Source organism: Protomyctophum bolini, assembly GCF_963924005.1.
Source record: "Protomyctophum bolini genome assembly, chromosome: 19".
NCBI classification, from domain to species: Eukaryota; Metazoa; Chordata; class Actinopteri; order Myctophiformes; family Myctophidae; genus Protomyctophum; species Protomyctophum bolini.
The window spans coordinates 12,198,837-12,220,912 of NC_137880.1; the positions used below are offsets into that span (position 1 = coordinate 12,198,837).

Below are 22,076 nucleotides of genomic sequence, written 5' to 3' on the forward strand. Positions count from 1 at the left end.
GTGTCTCGACATGTAGACAGGAGCCACAGTCGCCCCGTGAACAAGTCCAGCATACAGAAAAATAAACTCATTATTAAACAGCAGCCTGATTTGCATATACTGTAGCAGCTATCAAGGAGATGAATGCAGATATTTGTAAAAGAAAAACAGAACTATAACATCTGAACTAGATAAGATGTTGCGAACCACATTGACAGCATGCCAACTATAGCAGTCCTCCAGAATCCTAAAAAAAAGCAGTCATGTCACCTCGTATGGCTTCAATTCAGATGGCGAGTTTGCTAATGGACTTAGTTGTTTTCATTCATTTGATACTTTTGATTTATTCATGAATTGAGAAAACATTCACAGCGTTGACATACGGCAGGGCAGACCAAAAGGATGATAAAAAGGCCTAACTCTCATTAGAGTCCATAAGAGTGGACCTGACATCTGTGGTTGTTTACTTGTGCTTTAAATAAAGCACAATTAAACGTTGGTCAGAGGTTTAGGCTGTGTATACTTAGCTTTTAATGATGCATCTCCAAATTTTGAGGAGTGAGGTATCTTCAATAGCTGTTACATTGACTCACAGTGAAGCCAGTTTCAGAGTCACTATTAGCACACAAATGAAAGCAAACATAGCCAATTATTTCATTATAAATTTAGCAAATCTTCTTCCCAATTCAACTACTAGTGTATACTCAACACAAAGTTCCCATTTAAATTTCTTAAAAAAAAAACATGAGTGGTTTTGCAGTAGGAATTTTACATTGGCAGAATCTGCTTCGTGTAAGCTCGTTTGTGTGCTGAAAGAGTGACTTTGATACCTGTTTCACAGAGCAATGTAAGTCACGGATCATCAATTTTTAATCTACGGAGCGACTATTGAAGTTGTCTCGCCAATATTTGGAGTTTCATCATAGCAAGGTGGAAAGGTCACAGCCCAAAACTCTACCAAAGTTTCATTGCACTCTTTTTGACATTACTTTAACTTTTTTTAATTATTATTATTACATAATTTTTATCCCACAATTTTGTAACCCATTTTTTCACACATGCAGTGTCAATTATCTAATTTAATCCTGTGCTCTACAGGACCTTCTAGCTGTGAGGCGACGGCATTGTACCGACTGCCCCACCGTGCCCCCAAGTCTTTACAGACCCACCATGTATACATACTGTCTACACAATGCATCACAACAGATGCATCGATTAGGTGTAGAGGAGGAGGGGGACCAAGCACAGAGCTGACCCCGATCAAGTATTAGTTTACTACAGTAATTAGTAGAGCTTTAAGTTAACGACCGGCCGCTCATTTTGGCAACATTATATATTAACCAAGCCGACAGACAGATTGGCGGGCGGACGGACGCATGGACAGACAGACGTGTCCAAAAAGAGGCCCCAGCATTTGTTTTGTTTGAGGAAAGTGTCCTATTTCCTCAGTCGCACTGAGAAAACTGTTGCGCCTTTCTTCGTCCTTTTTTTCAAACTTGACTAAGGTATAGCGGTGGTCTATTTCCACAGTCACCAAGATGACCTTTGACCACCATGATGCTTTTGTTGAAACGATTTAACCTTTTGTGCCTGCCTGCGTGCGTGCGTGCGTGAGTGCATCTGTATATATAAAGAAAAAAACTCTGAACCGACTGGTTAAACGTTCTAGTAGTCGACTGGTGAGTCACCGCTTAACCCATCCTCCCCGTACACCTCACAGCTACAGTGTTATATATAGCATACTTAACCCATCCTCCCTGTACACCTATACAGCTACAGTGTTATATATAGCATACTTAACCCATCCTCCCCGTACACCTCACAGCTACAGTGTTATATAGTGTCATGTATAACCAGCATCCACACGTCTACAGCTACAGTGTTATATAGTGTGGTGTATAACCAGCATCCACACCTCTACAGACAGCTACAGTGTTATATAGTGTGGTGTGTAACCAGCATCCACCCCTCTACAGACAGCTACAGTGTTATATATAATGTGGTGTGTAACCAGCATCCACCCCTCTACAGACAGCTACAGTGTTATATAGTGTGGTGTATAACCAGCATCCACACCTCTACAGACAGCTACAGTGTTATATAGTGTGGTGTATAACCAGCATCCACCCCTCTACAGACAGCTACAGTGTTATATAGTGTGGTGTATAACCAGCATCCACCCCTCTACAGACAGCTACAGTGTTATATAGTGTGGTGTGTAACCAGCATCCACCCCTCTGCAGCACTCCTTCTGGACCTGTTTTAGTCCCAAGGTGCAGAACAAAGCGGTACAGAATTAGCTTGGCTCCAGCAGAGTGAGACATCACTCACACCACATGACATGAACGGGACTTGCACAAGATGGCAAAGCAATGATTGTCATTCGTCCGTTCATTCGTTTGTTCATTCAGTTTATAACCATACGAACCCTATACAGTATATAGCGTCCATATTATGGATAGTTGAAGCCTTTTGTGAACTTGTAGAACAGCTATTTTCGGCCAATAGATCTGGGGCATATACGGAATAATGGAGGGGGGGCCTAGATTGGACCCCTGGGGGACTCCAGTCAAAGCATATAGCTAGGATTTAAGTGCTTAAGTCTTGTTATTTGAGCACTTGGGGAGGTCGCGTGAACGCATGGGTGTTGGCAGACTACTGGGCGAGCGCTGGCGCTTTAGCATCGGAGGTCAGATGAACATATGGAATTTATTCTGTACTGACCATATGTGACTAAATTTGACTGAGGGACTGCCATTGCATTTTTTTGAAGTTTCGTTTTTTCATGTCATATGAAAGCAAGAATCATAGCTTCGAATAGAGATATTGGTTGTTCAGTTTGACCCACCAGTTTTGGAGATATGGCTTATAGAGTAATGTCTTGCATCGAGTTGAGAAAACGAGTTGAGAAAACAGGCTTGAAAGGTTCACTTCTGTGGTCTCTAACATTACACCTAGCTACATGTTTAAGCATTTATTTCATATCAGCTCTGACAGATATTTCAGACATAGTATGGGAAGAGTCTCCTCTGGTGAAAAGCTGGAATTTGCGCGATGGCAGTCTCAGTCAAATCTGGTCACATATATGGAGTGTGTCTTGAGTGTACAGGGTTTGATGAGATCGGATCAACATATGGAATGTCAGAAAAGGTCAGCTCCATATATGGAGATCTAAGGGCGGCAGCGGTGGCAGTGTCTTGAGTGTACGGGTTTGATGAGGTCAGATGAGGTCAGATCAACATCACAGTAAATAGCCGATCTACTGTGGGCTTGTAGATTTGCAATTTATTTTCTGCAAAAGTTTCCCCCAGAATATGCTGGGGCTTAAGCGATTAAGTTCTCTATTAAAAGTCTGCACTAAACGATGTTGAAATTAATTATCTGGATACTGAAGCCGTGTCATTATTTGGTTGCACTGCAGAGGAATAAGATTAATCTTATACTTGCGAGCCGCGTAAAGGCCACACTAAACAAAATACTGTCACGGCAAATTATGTTTTCACTTTCTGAGTTCTATTCTATTTTCCACGCCATGTTTATTAATGCGCCGTCACATTACACAAACAGAATGAAAACAGTCAAGCTGATCACTGTGGGACATGGTTGTTGCCTAACGCAAATTAGGTCTTTCGTATTCCATTAACACTAACAAAATCATAACAATGTTGCTATTTTGTTCATGGACTAAAACTTAGCTAAAGTTGATGAAGAGTGCTAATCTGTCATGAGCATTCTAAAATCATAATTGCAGTGCAATTTACCACCTCGTCATGATCCTCTCCGAAAAGAAAGTGATTTTGTTGTCAATCAGTTTAATGTTTTTTTTTTTTAATGTAACGCTATTTTGCCGTCATGCTCCATATAAGTAGGCAACAACAAGTCTCTCATGCCCAATTATCTTTGAACTGTTTTGCTATGTGTGATAGCGATGAGATCAAACAACCAAATGGCTCAAAGTAAAGCAAAAATACTTTAGCTAACGTAATGGGGTCATTAGCTTTTCTCATGGGAATCTCCCAGGAACCTCCCGCGGGGTATCTGCCTGCACGCCTCAAAGTCTCTCCACACGCAGTGGCTCTCAAAGTGGCGTCCGGAGACCCCCAGAAGTCCTTGATGGGGGTTCCAGGGGGTCCCCAGCAAGTTAAAATAGCGTCAAATTCATTTCAACCTTCTTCTATATAATATGTCCGCTATTTGTCTAAAATAGCAGATCTGCTATCCCCCCCCCCCATTTTCCCATATAATGTTGCCAACATTTTCAAATGGGGGTCGGTGGCCAAATACATACATTAATTTGGGTGTCCTTTGCATGAAAAGGTTTGAGAATCACTGCGCCACGGCTGCTCGAGGATGAAGCGGTCATGCTTGGGCCTGGTCAGTTGATCTGGTCATGCTTTGGGCCTGGTCAGTTGATCTCGTCATGCTTTGGGCCTGGTCAGTTGATCTGGTCATGCTTTGGGCCTGGTCAGTGGATCTCGTCATGCTTTGGGCCTGGTCAGTGGATCTAGTCATGCTTTGGGCCTGGTCAGTGGATCTCGTCATGCTTTGGGCCTGGTCAGTGGATCTCGTCATGCTTTGGGCCTGGTCAGTTGATCTCGTCATGCTTTGGGCCTGGTCAGTTGATCTCGTCATGCTTTGGGCCTGGTCAGTGGATCTCGTCATGCTTTGGGCCTGGTCAGTTGATCTCGTCATGCTTTGGGCCTGGTCAGTTGATCTCGTCATGCTTTGGGCCTGGTCAGTGGATCTCGTCATGCTTTGGGCCTGGTCAGTGGATCTCGTCATGCTTTGGGCCTGGTCAGTTGATCTCGTCATGCTTTGGGCCTGGTCAGTGGATCTCAGAACTCGCTGAGTTAGAAGCCTTTAAAGCGCTGACATAATGAAAGTGCGACCGCTCTCGTGGCTCTATACATGCATTAGATATACAGTATGCACTCCAATCACCAAGCAAAGTTTGGAAATGATCCTCGTAGCAAAATCTCGTGCCAGACACACTTGTAGGGAAGGACTGAGAGCCGCCTCGTCTCATGTTTCAAGTTTAAAGTCTGCTGGCTGGCAGCAGGCCGGTAATCCTCTGTATCTGCGCTCGTGAAAAACAAAAGCACGGGTATGAATCTAAAGTCCTCATAAATGTCTAAGGAGTGAAATCCATCATGGAAAGTGTGTTGCCGACAATAAACAGCTGGCATAATTCGCTCCTCCAAGTTATCCCACCTTCCAAAGTGATGTGCCACGAGACAGCTATCGTACAGACGGGGGAGCTTCACGTCGAACAGCAGCAAGATTTAACTATCTTGGCAGCATTTCAGCTGGTGCTGGCTGCCCTTAAATGAAAGTAGAGCATAAACTTTTAGACATTACATTCAAACTAAAGATAAAGACTACCTAAAACATACCCGTCTGTCTCTTTTATCGTCTTTCACTTATGTAATAACTTGCCTTAGCTTGTTATACCCGGCCTTTTTTGTTTTCCTTGACTTTTGCAGTTGTTCATTATTAACCAAGTTCTGTTTTAAAATGAGTAGAGCTTATGATTAGTCCATATGAGTTGTATTTATATATTTTCTTATAAATAAATTATAATTGGCACAGTGTCTATCCACTACTAGACTGAAAGTGAGCAGCAAAGAAGCGTTTGGATCAATGTTTCAACGCGCGCGCGCACGCACACACACACACACACACACACACACACACACACACACACACACACACACACACACACACACACACACACACACACACACACACACACACAATAGGCTATTTGAAAATAGCTGATGCAAACATTTTTTAATCTGTGAAAGTATATAATAGGGCTCATGTTTGTTTTTTTTTGTTTTTTTTGGCATTAGTAAATAAAATTTTGCAGAGGGACAATAGTGTAAACATGAACTTGAATGTGAACATAGGTGTGATTCTGACTTGCCCATTGGTGCGCCTTGGGCAGAAAACGTTGGAAAACCACTGGCCTAGATAAGAGCATCATTTCACCTTGCATTTGACTCATCAGAGGCTGCAGGACAAATCCCCCAGCAGGCAAGAACAGGCCAGAAGTCATTCAGTACACTGTATAGTGTTGCTTTTTGTGTTTTATAAATGAACGCCCTAATTGACCATACTGCAGCGTCACACACATGCATCAAAGGTAAAGCAGCTCCACAAGCTCGAAACGTGGCAGGAAGAGATGCGTTTTGCGCGTGTAGATCTGCAATTTTTGCTACTTTTCAATAATGTAACAGTTTTGGACATAATGAGGTTTCTACCTGACAGAGACAATATTATATAGCAGAGCATGAGCATGTATAACAGACCATTGTTTACCAATGTTTTACCAATATTTAGTTCTTCTAAAAGTTTCTTTTTGAGAAGATTCAAAGAACTTCATGATAGACAAAACACAATAACTGAGCTGAACTCCATTTCATCTAACCACTCAAATATTCTCCAAAATAGCTTATCTACAGTACAAGCTCTCAACGCGAGACAATGTGATGCATTGTGTATAGGCTTATGTGCAGCAGCTGAAAATACTCTGAACTGTATAGTGTTGCTGTTGTCTTGCAGACGGACTGCTCCAGCGACAGTGAGAGTGAAGATAACTTTATAGTGGTACCACCCAGGGACCACCTGGGGCTGGCCATCTTCTCCATGCTGTGCTGCTTCTGGCCTCTGGGGATAGCAGCCTTCTACTTCTCACAGGGGGTAAGTGCACACATGCACGCACAGACACAAGCACGTGCATGCGCGCACGCACACACACCACAGAATCAACACAACTACACAGGTCTGGCCTTACAGAAAAGGACAATCCCTCAAGAGCATGCCCACGCATAGGAGGATGCCCACACTAGCACCAAACATGCACGCACGCACGCACACACACACACACACACACGCAAAACATCAGGCGCATCATATATAAAAAGCACTTAGCTTTGACTCTTTTAACATCCACTCAGGGCCACTTATTTACCGTGCACACCGTCCATAACTCAAGGCCAATTTCTAATAGCAGCTTGACACTCTGCCAGCAGCTTGAAAGCCTCCTATAAGGAGCGCTTGTAAATCACAGTCCAGGCCTTTATCTTCATGCCATCCCATCTTAGAGGCGGTTGGAAAACTGATGAGGGGGTGGAGGGGGTAGAAGGTGAACATCACTGAGTCAGAACGATATATCGGCCGGACCGTTCTTTGTTTTAGGACATCGGTATATCTGCAAATGTGCAGCCAACGCCTCCCGAGTTTTAACCACTTTCAACCAGGCTTGCACCACTAATTTGTCATAAAAACTGAGAATTAAAAAAGAAACTCTCCCAAAAATTTAGAGAAAAGAAAATCTAATCTGATCAACAAGCTTTTGAGCTTGTACTGTGGGTGGGTTAAATTTGAATCTTCAAGATCACACAAGCTCCCAATGCATCACGATCGATGTGACCATTGTGAGTTTTGTAGATCTGCTATTTTCTATGCGTATCATAATAACCGTATATACGATGGAGTACACACACACTATGCCTGAACCTGGGCGTGGGGGCGGGGCGATAGCATCAGCTGGGAAAACCCATGATGCGCTTGCCATCGCCCATCGGCACGACCCTAATCAACAGCATCTAAATTGCCTTGCTAGGAGGAAGCACACACACACACACACACACACACACGCACGCGCACACAGACAGTGATAAACCTCCAGATGGGAGGCGGAGGGGCAGGTGGAGTCTGAAGGTTTTCCCGGATTGACTGGCATCCAGATGGGAAAGTATTTTTCATGTGGTTACGCTTGAAGAATTCAAGCAAGGCTCACGGCCTGGACGTTAGACTTCATCACATTCTGCACTGACAGCAAAGCGCACAGGCCTCGGCACAGCTCCGGACAGGGAATAGGCTTCGACACAGCGTGGTAATGGTAGGCTACTCAATAGCGCTCAGTGTCATAACAAAGTTAAAGTCCCTAGCTGTCCGCATGCCTATAGTATAGTGTGGTTTAAATCCTCTGCAAAAAAACATTTCTCGGTTCTATAAATGCCCATGGCAATTATTTTATATCCACCCCAAAAGGAGCTTTTACGGTTCCTTTCCTTTGCTCCGTTTTTGCCCTCATTCAGGGGTCATCAATATGTGTCCGTGAGTCCGTGAGAGTGTTCGAATGGAACCAAATGGTCCATTTGGTTCCATTTTGAACACTCTCAGAGTTACAGACATGTTATGGTCATGGAGGGCTATATTCATGTGTTTCTGTTTCATGTGTTTTTGTCCACTCATTGTGTATGTCTGTGGCAAAAATGCAATATGTATACGTTTTATCCTCCGGAATGTGGGTTATCCACAGAGAATAGGGGTGTCACTACATGGTGTTTGTGATATGAAATGTAAGCCTACCCTAATCACAGTAAACATCACGTCTTCAGTCATTCTCAAGTTACTGTATAGTCACTTCAGTTCAAGACTGGAGTAGATTGTGATGAAATCCTATGTATTGAATCGAGAATCATTTGGAATAGAGAATCGTTTTGAATCTGGAAAAAAAATACTTTTGAGTTTTAAAGAAATCGTTTTTGAATTGAGAATCGATTTTCAATCGAATCGTGACCCCAAGAATCCGAATGGAATCGTGGGACACCCAAAGATTCACAGCCCTAACAGAGAACCACCACCAAATACACCACGACCAGGCCGTGACCAAAACAACAAGCCAGTTACTACCTTGCTGACAGTAGCCACGATGGAGACGAGTGCTTGTTTTGTATCACTGACACAGAATGTCCCCTGCATCCTCATTCATTTCTGCTCTGATGGATGTTTGCTGTGTGAGTTTCATCGCACCTTATCCGAGTTGCGTTACTTATATAACACTCTAATGCTTTGGAGATATACAGAGCTCAATAACTACCAGGATTTGATTGGGTAAGCTTCAAAAATACATTACCCAAAGAAAATAAACATTAACCACATTACCCCTCGTGTCCCTATTTATCCTAAATGTTTTCTTTTTAGATTGTACAGTAGATGATGCGGTTTTAGCCTATTTGTCTTCCTATAGGAAATATAGAACTTAAGTGGTTAAGTTTCTATATGGTGGCACCTAAAAACGTACAGTTGTATGCTTCCCTGAGTGTTGTTGACAGGAAGGGGAAAAGAACGGTGTCAGAATTCTTTACATTTACAGTTCAGTCTATTCCCCCGCTATAAAACTCCTCATTTGCAGGCCATATGATACAAACGGCCACATTGTGTTGTGGAAGCCTCCCATGGGCGCATGCTTCACTGCACACATGTCTTCACCTGTCTGACAGCAGCAGCAGCGCCGCGGCCCTATGCTATATAGATCGTCTCCTAGACACTTCACAAGCTCCTCAAAGGCCAGTCATATACACTGGAAGTGCAATATGAGAAACTATTGAACCGCGGCAGCGATGCTGAGCTCCTCTCTCACAGTGACAGCGCTTCCTCGGCCGCTGAAGTGGCCCGGTTGAACCCTGCTGCTTTCAATCAATGTACAACAGCAGCACAGTATCTTATTGTGAAGCCTGTCGATCGATGCAGAGGACGGTAAAGGCAGGCATACTTAATGGACACACTGAATCCTCTCTCTCTCTCTCTCTCTCTCTGCAGCTGCAGTAAGTGAATGTCAATCAGTCAGTTGTATTTTGTTCAAAGTATAGTCAAAGTATGCAGAATGTCCCCTATATTCACAGGTTTTTTGCTTCAAGCGTTTTCAAAATGTGTCAAACGGTTTGCCTCTATGGTAACTAAAGCTGTCAGATAAGTGTTGAGAAATGGAAGTACTCAAGTAAAGGTGCCTCAAAGTTGTACTTAACCCATTCTGACCTGAGATCAGATTCATACAAGGTTTCCACTGGGCACACACTGGTCTGATTAACCCATTCTGACCTGAGATCAGATTCTAAAAAATGTCAGTCGTTCTTCGATTTTTCAAAAATAGCAGACCTACAAGCTCGTACCGAGTGGCGCGCTATGAGCTTGTAGATCTGCTATTTTTCAATAGCTAAAGCATAACATGATGCTAACACCAAAATGGGTTCCCGTTCAGAATGGGTTAAAGGAACATTCAGTGATTTGGGGGTGATTCGGAAAAAAACCCCGGTCCACCCTGGTAACGAGATGTGCACATGCACACGCTCTACAGTGGGGGGACGCGCAACAGGCCAACAGCACACACACCAAGGCCCGCCTCCGCTTGATCATCATTGGAGCAAGGCCCCTCTCTATCCTGATTGGATAGCCAAAAATGAAACCTATGAGCTTTTTTTTTTACCCCAGGGGTGAACTGGGGACAGAGAGGAACTCCTTATGTGGTCAGCACACTCTAGGGAGGATTATCACTAAAAAATAAAAATAAAAGTGATATTTGAATTAAGTGAAATCACTGAATATACCTTTAAGTACACACAGTTCTTGAGTAAATGCACTTACTGTACTCCCAACCCACCACCATCACGTACCACCACTGCAATCAGGCACACAGCCCCAGCATTTCTGTCTTACCACCAATCAATTCAATATGTTCCACCTGAGAGTACAATGTAATGCACTGTGAATGTGCACACGTAGGCAACGCTACAACTGCTGTGAATAATATTATGGTGCAGATGGAACAGCACACACAAAAGGTCCTCAATAGCAGATGTTCAACATTCAAGAATGCATACACAGTAGCTGCATTAACAACAGTAACAAAGAAATCATAAATAAATAAAATAGCAAGGTATGCTTTGCACATTAGTCAAAGAAAGCACAGTTTGAGGTGATGTTTTACGTGTGTGTGTGTGTGTGTGTGTGTGTGTGTGTGTGTGTGTGTGTGTGTGTGTGTGTGTGTGTGTGTGTGTGTGTGTGCGTGCGTGCATGCGTGAGATCCGCTGCACACGCAGGAAAATACTTTAGTGCCAGACAGTGTAGCTGACCGGGATCACCCAGGGCTCTATACTTGTGGCCGAGCTTCACAATATCTTTCTTGGAGGATGAAGTCTATCAAAGTGGCTAAAGCGTTTAGCCCTCTTATCAGCGGGCAAGCTGAGGAGAGATGAAGGCAGTCAGTGAATTATCTTGTCAGGAGCTAATTTGATTCTTCCTGGGTAATTATGTGGAAGTGATGGTTTAGTGTATATGGATGGGTGGTCAGCTCTCCTGCCTGTCTCACCTCCCACAGAGCAGGGAACGGGCCGAAGTTGTCAGGTTAAGATGTAGCTGCCTAATTTCATTGGACCTGGTCCACTACTCCACTCGGCTTCATTTTGTCACCTAGGCCAAATTCACTAAAAGCAGTGCCAAGAAGACGTGAACGCTTAATAATCCTGACTTTTGAGAGGAACACATGTAGGGTTATTCATTTAACCTGCAGCACTCACCAATTAACCAGATTGCGTGGCTCAGTACACCAGGGTTCGATTTGAAAAGATGGGGGGGGGATTTTCTTAACCAATGGAAACCTATAGTCTACTTTTGTTGTAGCACAAATAGTGAATATTGTCTATCTACGAGCTTAAGCTCTGAGCTTGCAGAGCGACTATTTATTCTATAAAAGAAAAACTGAACATTTTTGAAAAATCATGGAAAGTTGCCAAGTGAACTGAACTGCATAATGTTTTCCCTCAATTAAATTGCTCCGTTATCAAATAGATATGAAACACATCAGACAGTCTACATTTCCCAGAAGGAAATGTATATTAAATTCAGTCTGATCAGAAGCGGGGATAAAACATATCCCCGCCTGCTATAAAAAATAAAGCACACCATGTGCTTTCCTGAACTGAGATGGAAATATGAGACTATTCGACGGGCACAATCTCTGCAACTGTTGCAGTGTGGCAAGGACAACACAGAGATATAATGGCGGAACAGCTTTGACGTTTTGATGGCCCTGGACATTTTTACAAACAAACAGCTTAGTGCAGGTAATGGAGTCTGTGGCTAATAGATCAATAGAGCTGTCCTATATATTGGACAGCGACGAGGAAGCCCACAGAGAGATAGAGAGGACGATAGAGAGAGAGACGGACAGAAAAAAAGAAAGAAAGAGAGATGAGAAATATTGACAGCAAGAGAGAGAAATAGAGAGTAATTGACAGACAGAAAGAAAACCGAGATAGAAAGAGACAGACAGACAGACAGACGGAAGTACAAAAAATATATACTGTAGGACACAGCTATAAGCTTACAGAAACGCATACACGCACGCACATGCACACCAACAAGTGGGCTACAGTGGCTAATGTCCTCCACTTCCTGGTTGCCCCATAGAGTTATAAAGGATAGAGGGTGGACAGCCCTGCACCTTGCTATTCATTTCAATTTTCAATGGGTTGCCCATGGCTCTCTTCTTCTATATGTTTTGCGCATTTGACTGGCACTGATCCCGCCTAGTGTAACGGGAGGGAATGCATCCACAGACCTAACACATACAGTAGATACAGTATGCACGCATGCAAGAATGCACGTACACACACACACACACACACACACACACACACACACACACACACACACACACACACACACACACACACACACACACACACACACACACACACACACACACACACACACACACTAACATTTCTTATATCAAGGGCTTCCATCTTCCATTGTACACACACACACACACGTTTCTTATGTCAAGGGCTTCCATCTTCCATTGTACACACACACACACACGTTTCTTATATCAAGGGCTTCCATCTTCCATTGTACACACACACACACACGTTTCTTATGTCAAGGGCTTCCATCTAACATTGTACACACACACGTATACGTTTCTTATGTCAAGGGCTTCCATCTTTCATTGCGCACACACACGCACACACACACGTACGTCAAGGGCTTCCATCTTCCATTGTGCCAAATCTCTTTGAAGTCAATTTTCAAACACAAAGGCTTCTGTGAAAAGTTTTCTGCTTAGAGTTTAAAGATTCACCACGCGGCCGCCCTCAAATGCAACAGATAAGGACGTGAATACCATCGATGTCTGAGGCAGAGAATGAGCAGGGAGCCTTTAGATTAATAGGAGAATGGAGAAATGGCTTTCAATAATCGGCGGTAATAGGCTGAGGGTTTTTGTTTGGAAGGCGCTGATAAATGTTTCACCTCGCGCCTGGTGGAGATCAGCCGATCCTCCATGAAGAGCGTGCATGGACCACTGGTTCTCACAGTGTGGTCTGGGGACCCCCTAAGGCTATATGTCAAACTCAAGGCCCGGGGGCCAAATCAGGCCCGTGAATTAATTATCTTTGGCCCGCGGGATGATATTGAATTAGTATTAGAACTGGCCCTCTGGTATATTGCACAGACCATTATAATACCCACAAGTCCCACAATGCACTGCGAATGCATTGTCACGTATCGAGGGCCCGCAAGCGCAAGCATGCGTCTTCTCTTCACTATTGATCAGCAGTGAAAGTATATCACTTGTGCATGGTCAACTTTCAGCTACCCCTCTCCCCAAAAATGTCCCGTGTGTTGAAACACAGTCCGGCACTCGACTTGTACCAATTTCTTTATATTGGCCCACTGTGTATTTGAGTTCGACATCCCTCCCTAAGGGGGGTTTCTGGCAACTGATCTAAACCAAGACTCACAGTATTGTGAAAGCCAAATGTATTTTAGTTTCACAGATGGGGTTAAGAGTAGGGGGAAAGGGAAATCATAACAAAGGTAAGTATTGAATCATATACAGTATAGTTCATCCCTATAGTCCGGGGGTTTCTGTGTTTCCTCAATCTTCCTTCATGTGTCCAGTATTTCCCTTTAAATTCAGAGAAATACACTGTCAATATAATGATTCACCAGAAACAGATATGTGGGTATTAGTGGAAATTGCTTGCCACCGAGGACTGAGTCAGAGTGAGTGAGTGTTTGTAGTGCGGCCGCATCTAGCCAGTCAGCACATGTAGGCCTATACGTAAAGAGTCTAGAGTTAAATTAACTAATCAAGTAATTAACACTGAAGATTTGACAGATTGGTGTCTAATGCATGCGGGGGTGCGTGAAATGAAAGTGTTTGAGAAACACTGGCGTGGATTTGATGTTTTATGTTATCGTTATGCTGACGAAGTCCGCCCTGTGTAGTCGTCGTAGCAGGATGTGAGTCATCACCGAGGAGGATGGAGCTGAACGGACACACCACGGTCTGTGTGCGTGTGGGCGTGTGGGAGTGGGTCGATGACTGCATGTCCATGTATGCGTCATTTACGTCGTGTGTGTGTGTGTGTGTGTGTGTGTGTGTGTGTGTGTGTGTGTGTGTGTGTGTGTGTGTGTGTGTGTGTGTGTGTGTGCGTGCCTGTGTACACCTGTGTTATTCTGTGTGTATGGATGTATGGATGGATGGACGGATGGGATAGAGCAGCATTGAGAGAGATCTATTTGGGGTTTGTTGGGTTGTGTTTTGCCAGTGTGTTGAGCACATATCATTTAGTTGAAATGAGCCTCCGTCCTGCTGAGGTGCGGAAGTCTAATTGCTGCTACCAGGACGACACATTTCAATCATTTTGTCAAGGTTGGCAAGATAAAGCCTCCAGCCATTTATTGCCATTCAGGGGCATTCAAAGAGAGGAAGCACACGCACGCGCGTGCGTGTGCACGCATGCACACGCACACGCGCACACGCACACACCAACAAAAGAAAAGTAGAAAACACAAACAACAATCCCAAGACGTGACTATCTATTATGTCCTTACATCAGCATTAATTGCATTCAGCCCTTGCAATTACCACCGGTCTGCAGGAGACCGGTGATGGGCTTTGACTTAATTACCGCGTGGAATCGTTGCAATGGAACGATTAATCAATTAATTGCAGGATGCTTAACAAAGAAGTTAAATAACACCCGTTTGAGCCTGAAGAGCTTTCAACCTGACTCGGTTGTCCTGCATGTGATACGGAGGCCAATTAAACCCCAAAGTCACATTAACACGTTAAAACCGCGAAAGAATCCATGTCGTTTTAGATTTTAACCACTTTAACCACACTTGGTGCCGCCCTATTTTAGATAAAATCGTGCTTTAAATTATGTGTAGGCCTGTATTCAAACACTTTTAGCTGAAATCTTTGCCTGCATGCGGGCAGCCCTGGAACTAAATATACTGGGATAGGAGTCAATACAGATCATTTTGGGGGTCCTTGACATGAAAGTTTTAGAACCACTGACACAGAAAGTTCATTTTCTTTTTTGAAAACTGTCGATTCTAAAAAATGTGTTCTAAATCCTCATGTCTTAATGGGTTATGGTTTCTTCATAGTTCTCACCAGAAGTCCTTGCCGCCGGGCCATCATAATATTGTGAATGTAAAAGGAATGTGTGCTCTCCCCCGGAGCTCTCCTGGAACGCCATAACAGTGTTTGTTTAATGATTACTTTATTGATGCGTCAGTCACACCTGGGAGGCGAAATACACTGAATGTAATAAACTGTCTGTGTTTACTTATTCACTCCCATCCTTCGGTGCATTTTACAACGCTTAGGGGGCGTGTAATTGACTGCACTCACGAACAAATTATAAACAACATAAGAAAGATGCACATCTGATGCACATCTTGCATTTTAATATTATTTGTTGCCGTGTGTGTGTGTGTGTGTGTGTGTGTGTGTGTGTGTGTGTGTGTGTGTGTGTGTGCCCGTGCGTGTGCATGTGTGTGTGTGTGTGTGTGTGTGTGTGTGTGTGTGTGTGTGTGTGTGTGTGTGTGTGTGTGTGTGTGTGTGTGATTGGCCTGACCTCAATGACCTCCGTGTGAGAACTGGAGTATCCCTGAGCTGGGTTTCGACCTGACTCGGAAACTGTAGCAATTTCTGAGGACATTATTGTTTGATCTCAGATTCTCAGTAAGGGCTACTGTTATTGATAGCCTACAGAACATCATATATCACCAGTCAATGCACAGAGGTACCTTGTAATGTTACAACAGCAAAAACAACAACACTGGACTGGTTTAAAACTACAAGGAACGCTAGCTTTGCCTTTCCGATGCAGATCACACGGTATCTCATATTCAAGAAGTATGTAGTATATCGTCACCTTTAACCAGACTACAGGTCCTTCCAACCAGTCTCAATCTTTTTCTGTGATACCCGAACACGTTTCCTCCTCATTGTCTGCACCATGACCACACTCCAATTACAGAAACACTGTCACATATTCTTAATGGCTAAAACAACAATGGATAAACAAACAGCATTATAATTGGGAGGCAATTAGAAAGCAGAGATGCCGGTAGAATGTTTTCCAGCCGTGAATGACCCTAACACAGACATCACTTTAATGTGACCTCTGACCCCATGACATGGAAGAGAGCCAGACACTGCAGCTATATGGTGATTATGGTCGTGTTCAGCCACCGGATCCCACCAATCCCAAGAGAGCATCCCAAGAGGGCGTCCTATAGGTGGGGATTCCACAGGGACCTTCCGTCTTACTTTAGGCTATAGGGGATTCACATGGAGCCTTCCAGCGATAGGTCTGTAACTCTGAGTTGTTTTTTATTTTATTTTTTAGCACCACCGGTATAGAAAAGCTGGTGTGCATGTCCAAAAGATACCAGAAAGTTGTCTTTATAAAACAGCTCTGTTTGTGCACAAATTGTACATTTAGTCAGACCTTTGACCACTTAAAACCTAGATACTTCATTGACCAGAGGATCCCCCAGGGACCTATACTTTGTCCCCTCTTTATTTCCTCCTCTATTCTAAATCTCTTGGCTAAAAATCTATATACATACATGCTCACAACGAGCCTATGTGAGCCTATTGGTCTGACATTCACAGAATAGGGACCCTAGGTTTTTTTTACCACAGGAAATCAAAGTACAGATTCCCTTTTTTCCCCATGTGAGTCGCATACTGTGTGCTTGAAATTATGAATATAAATTTAATTCAAGTGCATCAAGGTCTCTGGTGTTCACTGAAGGTACCATAGATATTCAATATGTATCGTAAAACACATCAAATATGAAGGTGGAGTGGCCGCTAACGGCTATTTGATGTACGTTATTAGACACTGACAAAACTAGATGTGGAAGTCACATGGCCTCTGAAATTGATCATACATAATATTAATATATTATATTAGACTTATAGTGAATCACCAGCGGTATTATAACACCTGGACTTTTCATTATTCAGTACATATAGTATATGTATAAGGAAAGTGTGTGGAATTCACAAAGGTAAGCACATTATGGAACCCGTATACTGGAGCCTTTTGCTAATGTATTTTTTATAACTAGACCTGTCAAAAGTGTACTCTATGCATTGCTAGTTTGCTGAGGAGCTGTGAAACACACTACACTCTGAGCAGGGTGCTGCTGAGTGCGATAAAATGTTGCCTTTGTAGAACCTGACTGAGAGAGATTGGTTTTGACCAATATTTTTGGTCAAAAAAAGTGCAACGTTTTCTAAACAATTACAAATACTACTTCTGGGAACATTTAAAGACCAGTTTGATCGATACCCTGTTTGTTGCTAAACATGGAGGCTTTCTCTGTGCTTCCGCAAGAAAAAATATGCATCATCGCGACCTGCATGCGCCGTTTCTGAAATGCAATGGGAGGGCTTCGCCTTGTGACCTCAGCTACAGAATGAGCGTACGGACTGAGGGAACATATCGGGGATAATATACACAGTTACAGCACACAAACAACTACAGAGGATTATATAGGTGTGCTTAGTGTAATTTATATACATGTAAGCCCAGCTTTGCTGGGTCTGCAGCTTGCCATGCGTTTAAATCAAAGTCCTTTACAACTTTGCAACACTGAGACAGCTCTATCTCTCTGGTTGTGTCTGTGCATGCCGTATAGCCCTCAGCCCAGATACGGCATGCTGCTATAAATAGGAGAAGGCACAATTAGACAATTGGAAAACCTGGCGATCGATGGCACTGCTCTCTGACTCACTTCCCTCGGCTCCACCTCCAGCTGAGTGAGTGTACAAAACAAATGGCAATAAATAAACAGCTTTTACTGCATCTGAGGAAAAACATGAATGAGGACGGACAGACAGACAGACAGACAGACAGACAGACAGACAGACAGACAGACAGACAGACAGACAGACAGACAGACAGACAGACAGACAGACAGACAGACAGACAGACAGACAGACAGACAGACAGACAGGCGTTATGACAAGTAAGCAGAAAGTATAGGAATAGTAGAATAGGATCAGCAGTTCTTTATGATAAAAGTTTCTGACAGTGTGCGGTCCCTTTTCTTTATTATTTAAAGATAACCCTTTTATCATAATGTAGGAAAGGAAAGAATGGAATGTAGACTCGAGTCGTGAGTCGTGACCCATAAAAATTGGTCCGTGACCCGCAAATGGGTCCCGACTTTAATGCACTGTTTGGGAAACAGTGAATCTGCGCAGACTGCAGAGTGATTGCCGAGTAGGATAAGTTGTCCTCTTTGTGGCTGTGAATTCTTCCCAACGCTGAGAGGACATCCCACCCTCCCGTCTCCACGGTGTCTCAAAGGGCCAACACTTATCACATCCAAACAGTTCTCACCGGAAAATTAATGACACATCATGAATGTATCCTCCGCCGCGCGGTGCGGCGCAATAAACTGGTCCTATACAACAGCTCCGATACAGGCCTGACCTCCTCTATATATCGCTGACATTTCCGCGGCGACAGCCATTTTTCACTCTAACAATGCCACGATGAGCCCCCTTCTTCAATTCCATTGTGTCCCTCCGCAAGTGGTCCCTTCCTCCCAGTCCAATCCCCTTTCTGCACACCACAGGGGGAAATAATAAATAGCCTCTGTAATTATCTTTCCTCCGGAAAATGGGTCGCTTTTTCCCTCTATAACACACTCACTCACTTTCTCTCTCTCTCTCTCTCTCTCTCTCTCTCTCTCTTTTCCAGACGAGTAAGGCAGTGAGTAAGGGTGACTTCCCGCTGGCTAACATCGCATCCCGGCGGGCTCTCTTCCTCGCGGCTCTCTCCATCACCATAGGAACGGGGGTGTACGTGGGGGTGGTGGTAGCCCTCATCGCCTACCTCTCAAAACCAGGACACATATAGCGGCAGCCAGCCGGCTCCACCTGCCTCCCAGTCCGCCCGGGATACCGAGAGACAAACAGACCTCTGGGGACCGCAGCTCTCCACCTTCTACTGCTACTACTACGACTACTACTCCTGCTGCTGTAGGGCAACTGGATTTTGTACGTTCCTCCTCCAATCCCCCCTGCTCTCCTCTCTCTCTCTCTCTCCCCCATCCCTCTAGCCCCCCTGTCAACCGAGATTAGCTACAGTGACTGGAGAAAGGTCATGTAGGAAGAGGGAGAGGGAGGGGGGAGGGGTGCATAGGATTGGGGGGGTGGGGGGTGCAACTTTTAAAGATGGTGGGTGGGGGACAGTTGGTACCTGAGCGACGGAGCCATTTCAGTTTGGCTGCCAGTTGGCATCTGACTGCTCCAAACACAGCCGGTCAGAATAAAGAGCCGTTTTGTCTGAACCCCCCGTTGCATCTCGGGGGTGTTTTTAGCACCCGACGTGACGGCAGAGACTTTTGTGTCGGCAAGGCAGAGAATAAAATGTGGCAGCCAATTAGTGGAACTTAAGCAAAATCTTAAAGGGACGACACAGCACTAGAGGACCGGCCTCAGAGGATTTGGAGCATTCAGCCTCTGCCGCCATCGTTGGCACCACAGACTCTCTGAAAAAAAGAAACTGGAAGCCTTCTCTAAGTCACAATCCCTCATGTCAATTTGCCCTCGTTTGCTTTCCTTTCGAATGTCCAGAGAGTTTACAAAGCCCATGTCCCTCTTTATGAACGCCACAAACACAGAGCGAACAGATGGCCTTACATGCGACACGACATGGCCAACGCTCTCCCATCAGAACTTTTCACTTTTGAAACTATGAAACGTGGAATTCCCATGACACTCCCTGTCGAGGGAGTGTTTTCCAGGAGCATATTCTTGGTAAACAAACAAATCTGGGAACCCATCGCCAAAAAAGAAAAAACAGCACCTCGGTTGTTTCCTTTGAATTTGCCTCTGGGGGAGGGCCCCAATAGAATGTTGGCCATTTGGTCCGCCCTTAGCCCTCCTCTTCCTGTGGGGCGCCTATGTTTTCATTCCCACTATCAACAATGTATACACGTTCTGAATGGCCCTGCTGACAGATTCTGTAGCACAGCTCGGACTCTGTTCTTGAGAGATCAACAAACTATTGATAATGAACGCATCATTAGATAGAAGGATTTAGGGGAAAATAAAGATTGTCAAAAGACACCAGCAGGTATCAGGCCTCGTCAAAGAAGTGTTACAGACTTATCGCCTTGCTGTGGGTCGAAAGAGATAACAACGGAGAACCCTGTATTTTAGAGGGTGCCACTGTCAAAAACTTCGTTCCTGAACTCTAACAATGTCTAATCATGTGCAACAGAGCTAGGCCGCCTCCGTCCATGTGATCAAGTCTTTGTTTTCATGTTCATGTGTGTTCAATTCAATTCAATTCAATTCAATTCTCTCGAGACAGACTGTTGTCTCACACAATTTTCAAATGCTTCCACCCAAAAGGTCTGTACTTTGAAAGTGATGGAAAAAAATGTGACAGCACTTCACCTATTTTGCAGTCGTGTAGAGAGCTAAGATTAGATTTCGTGTATGGGGGGAGGGGGCTTGGAGTGGGGGGGGGGGGGGGGAGGGGTATATGGGGGGCCTAATAATACACTGGTCATTGAAGTGCGCTATATGTTAATTATATTTTAACATAATATTTTTGTGAATGGAAATGGCCAATGGGTTACAGACTGTAGCATTTGAAGAGGTGTGTTGTGTCAGGGTTGCCTGGCTTGAGAGACTATGTGTGTTCTGTTCCCTGTTGTCTATAGACCTCTGTAACCTTGTTTAAAGGGGTGTATAATTGGCTCTGGAATCAGGGGACAGAAGATGCTCAGATGACAATTATTGGCGAAAGAAAAATGACTCATTTTGATCTCACTCAAATGTGTCCAAAAAAAGTTTCTATGTCGTCTGGCAGCTCAGTGTGAAACTGGTTAGTTTTGACTAGAACAGATGGACAGGGTCACTTCCAATTTGGAGCGAGACAAAAGAAGCTGTAACAGAATATGAAAGAATTACAAATCTGTTATAATGATAAGCTGATGACAGTGTCCCTGCTGCGGGACGCTGTCTAGGACTCAGATCACAGAGATGCTGTCAGATGGAGGCAGGCCTGGACAGCAAGAACAGCCTGGGTAACACTTATGCCAAATTTATACTGTGTATAGTGTCGCTTGGTGTCGCTTGCCAAAAAAAGAGCTGGTCTGCAAGCTGATGCGACGCAATGTCTACTACTTGTAGATCAGCTCTTGCTGGCAAACGGCACCATCGTACAACTGCATTTTCAGCTTCAGAACTCTAGCTTTGAGGGCGGTAATGTTTATCAGCAGTGCAAGCGGACGAGTGACACTAATGGACTACTAAAAGGTGGATGATAATCAAAAGGAATGACCCAACATAATTGTATTGCATTTCCTTTTAAACTATCGGTTTTTGTGTCCGACCAGTATAAGTGGCTCTCCAAATAATGTTTACTGCCATCAAACCAGATGCCACAGAGTGTACAAAATGACTCGTTTTTGCTGTGTGGTGGTTCGTCCAGCCCTCCAGGGGACTGGAGGAAAGTTTACTGGCAAAAGTTACAGTTTGCTGGTAAGCAGTTCTTCTTTGCATGCCAGTATCTATTCCAACAGTACTAAAGCATGATTGGCATCCTCCTTCCAGAGCTAATTTGCCTGTGAGATCATTAAATTACAGAATCAATTATAAATGAACAAACTGTCCAATGACAGACTTTTACCCTCATTTCCTCAATTCAACTTCCAGCAAAGGGAGCGTCTCAAATTGTTAAGCACCGACACACCGCATTTATGTTTCCCTTCTCACCAGTGGAATTATTTCTCCACTTTAGGGACTAAAATGGTGTGCCAGACTCCCTGTCTTGAAGGGCTTGTTTATCTACTGTACTATTCCATAGGATGTGTGTTATTTTGTACTGTCGGAGGTGTTGTGTGTATTCCTGTCTTCTGCCAAACACCCACCAGTGTTAGTGTATGCAGCAAAGCCCAAAAGA

General features: G+C 44.0%; 1 protein-coding gene across 1 annotated transcript in view; it reads left to right on the forward strand.

Moving 5' to 3' along the window:
- syndig1l (synapse differentiation inducing 1-like) overlaps positions 1–19,016 on the forward strand; it is a gene marked incomplete at both ends in the record, with an annotated part of 57,922 nt that extends 38,906 nt beyond the window's left edge. The window contains 2 exons of the mRNA XM_080790386.1: positions 6,544–6,681; positions 18,858–19,016. Coding sequence (XP_080646512.1) covers positions 6,544–6,681; positions 18,858–19,016 — 297 coding nt within the window. The remainder of the gene's footprint in view (positions 1–6,543; positions 6,682–18,857) is intronic.
- Positions 19,017–22,076: the final 3,060 nt, after the last annotated feature.